General features: G+C 32.4%; 1 protein-coding gene across 3 annotated transcripts; it reads left to right on the top strand.

The window, feature by feature from the left end:
* Window positions 1-826: 826 nt before the first annotated feature.
* Window positions 827-6,147, top strand: LOC140804562 (uncharacterized). Of its 3 annotated transcripts, none has more exons than XM_073160611.1 (9): window positions 827-950; window positions 4,058-4,412; window positions 4,634-4,667; window positions 4,744-4,959; window positions 5,058-5,147; window positions 5,259-5,324; window positions 5,414-5,505; window positions 5,597-5,644; window positions 5,815-6,147. In XM_073160611.1, the coding sequence occupies exons 1-9, from the start codon at window positions 935-937 to the stop codon at window positions 5,930-5,932; spliced, it is 1,035 nt and encodes a 344-aa protein (XP_073016712.1). In that variant the 5' UTR covers window positions 827-934; the 3' UTR covers window positions 5,933-6,147. The 3 variants fall into 3 exon arrangements, with proteins under 3 accessions (XP_073016712.1, XP_073016713.1, XP_073016711.1); XM_073160612.1 differs by lacking the exon at window positions 827-950 and adding an exon at window positions 3,444-3,548; XM_073160610.1 differs by lacking the exon at window positions 827-950 and having other exon boundaries at window positions 3,577-4,412.
* The last annotated feature ends 4,251 nt before the right edge of the window (window positions 6,148-10,398 follow it).

Below are 10,398 nucleotides of genomic sequence, written 5' to 3'. Positions count from 1 at the left end.
AATCCGTTCCCAAAAAATAAAATATTAAAAAGAATAAATAAATAAACAACAGCCGAGGTGCGTATCGCATGCTAAACTGTTTTATCATGTTTTTTTTAGTTGCTTGTTTTGATTATATTAATATTATTTTCTCTTTAATTTCTTAACTAGCTAAGAGAAAATCAATCCAAATTTTTAAATTTTTCCTCAATTCTACGTATTTCTATTTTTAATAAAAACATATATATATATATATATATATATATATATATATATATATATACATACATATACATATGCACTTCTATACTGTATTTATTATATTATATTATTATTATTACATTAGGAAAATATAACGCCTGTAAATAACCATGGTATGAATACTTCAAAAATTGTAATTACCATCCTTATTTTTAACAAATTTATTAATTATTTATTTGATGACTTATCCAAAAAAATGAAACTTCTCACAAAAGTGGAGAATAAATTTTTATAATTAATTAAATAAATATTTTTAGATAACTCTCTCAAATAACTTGAATTTTTTTAAAAAAGAAAAATTAAAAAAAGCTGAAAGCCCCCACATAACAAGAAATAATAAAAATAAAAAAAAAGTATAATATCAAGTTCTAAATTCTCCAATTAAAAAAATATGAAGCATAAAAAACGATTATATAAGCACACAACGCGTCCACGTAATCACTAGTATATATTATGGTCAAGTGTTGATGGAAGAAACAAGAACCAAGCCACGAAGATTTTACCTTTCTCATGGGAATGAATTACATGACGAGAGTTGTTACAGCTTTGTTCACATTATATTTGCTTGCAAAATGCCATCTATGTGTTTTTACAATATCACGATTTTTTTCTCCATTCTAGAGATAATAAATTCCTTCATCTCATATTCGCGAAATTTTATTGTGAATAATCCGCGTTGCCGCGAGATTCTAAGATGTTTCGAATTGAAGGTTCGTCTCTTTTCTTTTTCTTGTTTATGCATTTTTGATGTTAGAATCTTTACTTCCCATACATTAGATGGTATTTCATGGCTTTATCTTTTGATTCTTTTCAATATTAATTATTTGATTTTAAAGAAATTAATTGATCTTTAACTAGTAAGTACCATAAAATCTGGTTTCTTCTACTTTTGATTATGCACTAGGTCTGTCTAATTCTAGTAAATTGATAATTGTCTAAAATTAAATTTGCAAAAGAAAACATAAATTTACTTTGATAAACAATAATAATTTAAAACTAATAAATAATTAAGTAAATTTTTTTTAACAATTCCTCATTATCGAGCAAGATACGATTAAACCATCAAGATTTAATGGTGCTTTTCTCTTTTTTGGAACAAATTTATCAAATTATTATTCCATTAATTGTAGTTTTTTTAAAAAAAAAAAATCTGAGATAGACAATGCTTACAAGTTTGCTCATGTTATCCACTCCAATTCAACTTTTGCTTACATAATAATTATGAAATCATCCTTTGAAAAATAAAAAATAATTAATAATTAAGAAATCATCCAATATCTTTTTTCCCATCAATATATCTTTTTCTTTCTATAAATTTTACCTCTCCATATTTTTTTTAAAAATATTTAAGTTTCCATTTTCGAAAATTAAACTTTGGCTTTGCTGTCATCCCTAGTGCGGAATATTGGGAGTATATGACAAATTTGTTTTGCGTATTAGATAGCCCAAGGCATAAGGCTTTGCTTAGGGGTCACGCCTTGACAAATTATGCACACTACGCGTTGCCCTCTACCATTCAATTTGAAGCAAACCTAATATTTACTATGTGAAAATTAAATCAAGAAAAACTTTATAAGATAAAATTCAAAATTAATATATAAATATATCTATATACACACACAAAATTAAAATTTGTTTTTTTTTTCTTTTAAGGGTTGCGCGTAAATTTCTTATTTTCAAATCTTTTGGTTTTTTAAATACGATTTCTAATATGCACGGTCTCGCGATCGATTCCAATGCATAATTTTCGGGAAATTCTTTGTGGGAAGACGGGTTGATCATGCATCATATTCCATTCCATGCCAAGTATAGAAATTGGTAATAGAAGTTAGGTTGGCTAAACAACTAAGCTTCGTTTTAGAGAGAGCAGATTTGGAAATGTTGAGATTAATAAATGGTTTTAATAGGGAAAAAAAAGCATATAATCTATATGAAAAGAATAAAAATATTAATGTAATAGGGCTTAACTTTGATGTGGGGAAACCGAGATATATTTTTAGTGGGTCACTTTTCTAATTTTGTAAAGACAGAGGGTCAATGTGTGAAAAAGGTGCTGGCTATATATTTGACCAAAGACTGGTCCAAAAGCAAATGTTCTCTCACTTTTAGTCCTTTGTTTGTTATTTTATTTCCTCAGCTTGGGAAGCTTATTTTATAATTTGTCTCTAATTCCCACAACTCTTATGCATCGCCCAGTTTGTTGATGTACACCTCGTTTCATTTTATTATTCTACTCCCCTTACACATTAAAAATAATATATATTATTTCTTTTTATTATTTTTTTGAAAAATATTGTTCGACATATTTTTCGATCAATTCATGTAAAATAAAAAGAAAGGATATAATTGACTTTGAATTTGAATCCAACTTAGAACAACTATTGAGAAACATGAAGTTGAAAAAAAATATTTAAGTAAAAAAAAACGCCAAGTGCTAGGCACTAGGTGACCACCCACTTAAATGTATATGAAAATTTTGTATAATTTTGGAATAATATGATATTATTTCGGGTAAATTAATTTAAAATATTAAAAGATTTTAAAGTTTAAAATTCCAGCACGAACGGAGCCATATTTCCTGGCTCGCCACTGTTTAGAACACTGTTTTAATCTGCTTCTCCGATTCTTGTCTTGGCCTCGCATAATTGGTGGAAAATGGCTCTTGAGAACCTAATTAGCTAGGCAGGGTGCTTCAGTTTACAATCCATGTTAATCCCCTTTCAAAAATGGCTTTATAATTAAGCATGAATTAATTTATATGCTTTAAAACAGAATCAAATAACACAAAATCCAGAGTCAGAAACAAAACGGGTCCATTTTCCCTCTCCAAAACCTATAAAGAGACATACACAAAGGCTGCTTCTGTACAACAAAAGACGACGAGTCTGTGTTTTTTTTTTTTAAGAAAAAAGAAAAAACTTAAATTCTGCATGGGGATTGTGACTTGGATTAACTAGTTCCAACTCATCCATATTTTAAATTTGAAGTTTACTTTATTAATTTTTTTTTTGCAAGTATAAAATTTATCTTTTAAATACATTGAAGCATTTTATGTAATAAATTTGTAAATTCTAAAAATCGGATTTTTAAAAGTTATTAATAAAATTTGAATATTTTTTTATTTGAAAAAGACGAAAGTGACATTTAGTATGTACCTGTTCATACTGGGGAAGAATCAAATTAAAAGTGGAAGCTTGCGATCAAAGCACACTTGATCTTCTCTCTTTTCTTTATTTTTTTCCTTAGAGTTTCCCTGCAAAACAGAGAAGCAAAGCATATCCTACTTAAACATAATGTTGGTTCCTTCTGTAAGTATTCCATCTCTTATTAGCTTACGGTTAAGAACCTTGCATTCTTTTCCAATCTCTCATTCACATATATATATATTATTTTTTAATTTTTTTTTGTAGTTTTATGTACAAAAAATTTCCCATGAAAGTTTGGAATCTCTTCTTACAGAAGTTAACGTTGGCCAATTTTTCGGACTTGATTTTTCTTGAATCTGCCATAAAACTACAATTCTTGGTTTCTTTGAAGGATTTGATTCTTGCTCTTCAGCTTTGAGCATTGCAATTCTTCAGTCTTATGATTCTCATTTTTTACATTCTTCCATTTGAAAGTTTTCACCAATTCTTGAATTCCATTCCGTTCAGATTAATCGAGGAATAAAATCTTAATCTTTAGGTTGTCAAACCATTTTGAACGTTTGTTCCATTATACTCTCAACGACCCAAGTGATATTATTCCCATTCGAGGGAATTTTTTCTGAGAAATTCGAAACAAGAAACGTAAATGAGTTTCTTAACATTTATAACAGGATCCACAAAAAGTTCATGGCGACCAGCCATGACTACTGATACAACCACAGCAGCATACTGGCTAAATTGGAGGGTGACACTCTGTTCAATATGGCTTTTAATGTCTATTGTTTTTGCATCGATTCTTATCTCGAAATCCGAAGGTCGTCGTGAAACAGAAGAAACGAATGCGCAAAACCCACAAAAAGATTCACCTGGGGTGTTGTATGAAGATGAAGTGTGGAAACCTTGTCTCACAAGTGTTCATCCGGGCTGGCTACTTGGATTCAGAGTTTTGGCCTTCTTAGTGCTTCTGTTAATGCTGATACTGAATGTTGCTGTCGATGGAGGGGACATTTTTTACTTCTATACTCAGTAAGTTTCTATTTCTTGGTTTGATTCGTGTCTATTACAGTAGCTTATGGAAGTCGTCTTGATATTACTCTGGGATGGAGCCAGAAAATTCGATTAAGAGGGTGACAATAGATAGTTTTCGACAAAATCGAGGGAAGAGGAAGGCAGTTCCCGCTCGTTCCTTCACTAGTGGACTTACGTTTTCTGTCATATTAATGTTTCAAAATATGTTTGATCAACAGGTGGACTTTTACTCTTATTACCATTTACTTTGGGGTAAGTGTTCTCCTAAGAACAATTCAAGAACCAACATGTTTCTTCAATTCCTAATCACAATGACATGGTGTTGTAGCTCGGATCCTTACTGTCGATTCATGGATGTTATCGATACAAATATGAAATCAAAAGTGGGAATCGCTTTGATACCGAGCATGGATCATACAGAACCTCCACAAATGCACTCAATTCCAATGTCTTGAATGCTACAAAAGGCATGGAACTCAACGAAGAACATCTTCACCGTAAAATCGCAGGTTTTTGGGGTTATCTATTTCAAATAATTTTTCAGGTAAATCTTAAACGACACTGCTGTTATATGTATATAACTGAACATATCTTAATTTAAATGAAATGTTTATCATATTTTTCCTACTTCTGTGTTTGAAGATGAATGCAGGAGCTGTGATTCTGACAGATGTTGTGTTTTGGTTCATAATCGTTCCATTTCTTACAATTAAAGATTACAACTTGAACTTTGTAAGAATTTATTCGATTACAAGTATTCCGTATCTAAGTCTGTCTTTATGGGAAGTAAATGGTATTTTTCTCCCTTTCATCTGAACAACATTTTCTTTTCTTTTTTTTCAGTTGATTATTAACATGCACTCTATCAATGCTGTTTTTCTAATTGGCGACACTGCTTTGAATTGTTTGGTAAGTGAGAACATATTTTACTTATATGATTACAGAGACAGAGCCTAAAACATAATCTACAATTTACTTCGTTGTCGGTATATTTTCAGCGTTTTCCATGGTTCCGAATCGGGTACTTTTTTCTCTGGACATCCATCTTTGTAATCTTCCAATGGATTGTCCATGCTTGCATCTCAATTTGGTAAATTTTATATTTATTTATTTATTTTTGAATGAAAAAGTTTTCATTTATGCATAAATTTGTAACAAGAAAGTATTTTCTCCTGAAACAGGTGGCCTTATCCTTTTCTTGATCTGTCATCTCCATTCTCTCCATTGTGGTATGTCAAGCTTCACTCTATTCCAATCCAGAAAATTAAAGTTAATAAGCAGAATCTGTAATATTATAGACAGTGAAAATGTGATCTTTTAAAAAATTTCAAAATATATGCACTGGTTCATCTTTATTTATACCTACCGTAAAATCGGCCTCTCGAATATTGGTTTGCAGGTATTCAACTGTGGCGCTGATGCACGCACCGTGCTACGGCATTTTCGTGTTGATCATGAAAGGAAAACACTTTTTGCTGTCAAAATGGTTTCCCCATTCTTACAGGTGCATGCAGTGATTCATGCTGATAAATTCAAAGCTAAGTACATAGGCAAGATTTATCATATATATATAGGTAAAAGTTTTGCACTAAATTTGCCTGACATTGAGCTAAAGAAATGAGTGCAAATCAAAGATTCATCTACATTTGGAGGGCAGGGATTTGTACCATATCTGTTCTATACAAGATTACTGCTGAATGAAATAATTATTGGAGTATCCTTTTCTCGCACTCAGACGCAAATAAAGTTTTAAAAATTTTATTTTAGACATTCAAAAACGTTCTTCGGGCATCGTATGAAATAAACTATTCATAGGGTATTTAGATCTGATTTACTTTTGTGTATATAACTTCAGCTCAAACTATTCCAATTTTTAAACGCGTATATATCTTCTCGTAAATCTCTACGAACATATCTACGTTATTTGATCATCTAATCAAGTCCATGATCGGAGACTAAATTCCTCGTTTAGATTGCACTAGAGATCTAAACGATTTAGCGTTGAAATTGGATCGCCGAAATTTTACAAATCCATTGGTGTTGTGGCAACGTCGGGGCGGCGATGCAGTGGTGGAAAGATGGCCAAAATTTTCTCGTGAAATTAAAGAGGTGGCGGAAAATTATTCTGTGAGAGAGGAGATGATTTTGTGTGGTTTTTCATATGGTTATGTTTCATTATTATTAACATTTGATGATATATAAATAAAATACACTAACCCTTACTCAAATCATAATCTCATTAGAATTCTTTTATTTTCATTAATTATAATTATCATGTAGCATGTATAATACAAAGTCAATGCTTGATAATTTTCATTATTTAATTTTTTAATTAATTATTAATTATTTATCAATAATTAATCAATTCTAGACCCCTCTATAATATTTCATGATAACAATGTCATTTAGTAGGCACCACTAATAACATTATTATTTAATTAGTTGATTCTGAATTTACTAAATAAATAATTGTGAAATCATTATAACCCTGATCGACGATCAGACAGAGACAACGTCGTTATATCGAGGGTACAAATTTTGTTTTTAAAATGAAAATAATTAGTATTCAAATTATCTTTCATAATTTCAATAATGGAATTCATTTATAAACTCATTTATAAACTATCTGTTCGATCTTCATCAATTATAGTTACCAAACTCAACTTATTGAAATTGACTATCTCGATGTGAACACAAAAAAATGATATTTATGTGACATTGAATGGTTCAAGGATACATCTAACAATGGGTTTATAATTTTATATGATTCAGAATAACAATTATTCTTATTTGGCTTATCCTAATTAGCCCTCATTCTTTTCATCAATCCATTGACCAAGAATGTCAGAACTCAAGTATGATTGCAGTCATTAGATCATGATAAGAGTCTAGTAGCATCGCTTCATGATCCCTTATGTATCAATGATAGTGCATGCAAGAACCTTAAGTTATGGTCAGTGTATAGTACGATTCCTTCAACTCATATATCCGATCAAATCATCAAACATTGGTATATCAAGAGTTGCAAATGAATTCGATAATGATGTGATATATTTTTGAGTAATAATAGTGAAATGGGATATGCAATTAGAGAATCACCTTCCCTAAATCACATATTTTACTCTTGTGAGAGATTTCTTGCACTATTAACTCATCAGATCACATAGGCTATCTTCATTTGTAGGCAAACAGTAAATCCCCAACTACAATGTATTGTGTCATATATATATCAAAATTGCACTTAACCTCGCCACCTGATGACTCTCAATAAACTCGGTAAACCATTCAAGTGCAGTGTTAGTACGCAAAGCCTAAATGTTGTCCTGGGTCAAAGGCCTAATGGTGTTCAACCATAACCACGAACTTTTCCACTCGATAAGTAATAACCACTTTGAAAGTTCGAGGGAGGGTTATTCAATGAATCATTAAATGATCACTCATCTATATGAATTGACATCTTCACGTCTTTATTAATAAAACGTGACATTTACATCACACATGCTATTATCAATCTTAAAGGACTTTTATCCTTATTTTATGTGGCCGAATTGACTAGGGACCTATTTAGAATATATGGTACGTTTCCTAATGAGTTTCATGATATTATGTTACGAGGCAAACCTCATGGTACCTATTCTGTAACGTCCCGAATTCGAAGAATGTCCTCATTATACAAAGATCAGTCTTTACAGCGTGCTTATGTCCTCACTCACACGCACCCTAGGAAACTTCCCAGGGGTTCACCCATCCTAGAATTTTCCTAAGTCAAGCACGCTTAACCTTCGAGTTCTTATGAGATGAGATACCGAAAATAAGATGCACCTTCTTGATATGAGTAGTACAAATCAAATGTTTTAAGCCCTCCTCAACTGTACAGTCTCATACCTGAACACTTTTGGAATCCCTTTCCTTCCTGTGTAGGATCAGTTAATTCATGTTCCCTTTGCCTAAAATCCCGTCAGGAGCCGCTCACTGTCCGTGCAACCTTATTGCACCAGCGATCACCCCCGCCCTCTTCAGCCCTAGGCCTCACATATTGTATATTCAAATACTTTATCTATGCAGCTTGCATGAGACATGGATAAAGTAAATGTCATAATTGGATAAAAATCGTAAAATTAATAAAATAAAAATTATTTTACGTAAGAGTCAATAAAGCCTAAGCCAAAAGTTGGCTCGCTGGAAACTCACTTTAACAATCTTCCACTTGCCCTATAGTCAACTACCCATAGATTTCAAACACATTGCTTCACAATGCTTATGAAAAATTGGTCCTGGCAGTGGCTTCGTCAGTGAATCTACATCGTTATCTGCGGAGGCGACTTTCTCTACAAATATGTCTCATCTTCCCATAATTTCCCATATTATGTGGAACTTCCTCAGTATATTTTTGGATCATTAAATAGACCTTGGTTCTTTTGTTTGCAGAAAAACATCGATGTTGTCACAATAGACCGGGACTAAACCAATTTCTTGAGGAATGACGCCGAACTCTTGAACGAAATTTTTCATCCAAACATCCAGCTTCTTTTGCTGCAGCCGATGCAGTTATGTATTCGTCCTCAGTAGTTGAATATGTCGTGTTTTCTTTCTTGAAACTCTTCTAAGAAACAACCAGATGTGATTTCGAATCATTCACATCATATTGGAAGCTAGAATCAGTATAACCTTCCAATTTTGATTCTCCACCCCCTTAAACCATGAAATTTTTTTAGTTCTTCTTAATTACTTAAGAATATATTTCATGGCTTTCCAATGCAGTGTGTAACGAACCGTACTCTTACTACTTAAAATTTGCGGAAAAATTAAAAATTTTATTTAATACAAAAATAAAATCAATACAGTCGTCACTACATCACCCATTCACAATAAAGATCTTGTTAAAAGAAAAGTTTTCTCAAAGCATCTCGCATCAAACATAAAATCAGAGTATTTTAAATTTGCATAAAAACGTTAAAATAACGTGGGCGGTCCTCGGGTCTAGCCTCCCGCTCAGTCCAAGCCTGCCCCTTGGTCGCCACCTCCAGTCTCCTCATCAACATACTCACCTGCATCGATCAAATCTAGTGAGCCTAAAGACTCAACACGTATAAACTGGGAAATAGCGAGTACTACATGATAAAATCACATGCAACTTTAAAATAGGACATACATAACTTGAAACTTGAACTTGCATAATAAACTTGAACATACGTACGTAAATGACTAGACGTGCCATCAACATAAACTTTTCATAAACATATTGCATACTTGAGCATACATAACTTCATCATTTTTACGTGGAGGATGTTTCAAAGCAAGTGACCCATACATAAAAAAAACACCTGATCAGACAAACCACAGTACTGGGCTGACAGGGACGTATCCACTGCCACATACATGATATCCCCGTTCATAATTTAACGGGCTGGTTGGTCCCTATTCATAATTTAACGCTTTCCAACCATGATCTAACCCGTTCATAATTTAACGGGGTGGAGAGGTCCTCGGCCACGTTTACCGACTTCCAAACCCATTCATAATTTAGTCACAAGACATTTAGCATACCTCAAAACTTAAAATATTTTCTTGCACGTCATTCATACTTACATGGCGTTGAGGGATTCGTTGGACTTCGACTGGGGTCGTTGCTGCACATACTATCATGAATTGACATGCTTAACTTGCATACTTAGACGTAGGTAACTGTGAGGACCCGGACGCTAATCAAGTTCTTAATCATCATTGGGACTAATTAATCAATTATAAACAGGGTCTAAAAATTTTTCTTTTAATATAAAAAGCGGAAACGTAATGTAATTAAATTCAAATTACATATTAAACATAAACATACACATCCTGTATTATCTACACGGATTCAACTAGGTTCAACTACATATCAGTGCTGAATCCTAAGTTGCTTCGAAGCCCGGATCTCCACGCTATCTAGTCCAGCCTCTTTCTTTTCTTGACCCTGAACCTGCCCCACCTGTTGTCATGCACA

This window comes from Primulina eburnea, chromosome 11 (genome assembly GCF_022965805.1).
Source record: "Primulina eburnea isolate SZY01 chromosome 11, ASM2296580v1, whole genome shotgun sequence".
In the NCBI taxonomy this organism is placed as follows: domain Eukaryota; kingdom Viridiplantae; phylum Streptophyta; class Magnoliopsida; order Lamiales; family Gesneriaceae; genus Primulina; species Primulina eburnea.
Note: the sequence above shows the minus strand (reverse complement) of the source record. Positions and strands in the feature narration are given on the sequence as shown.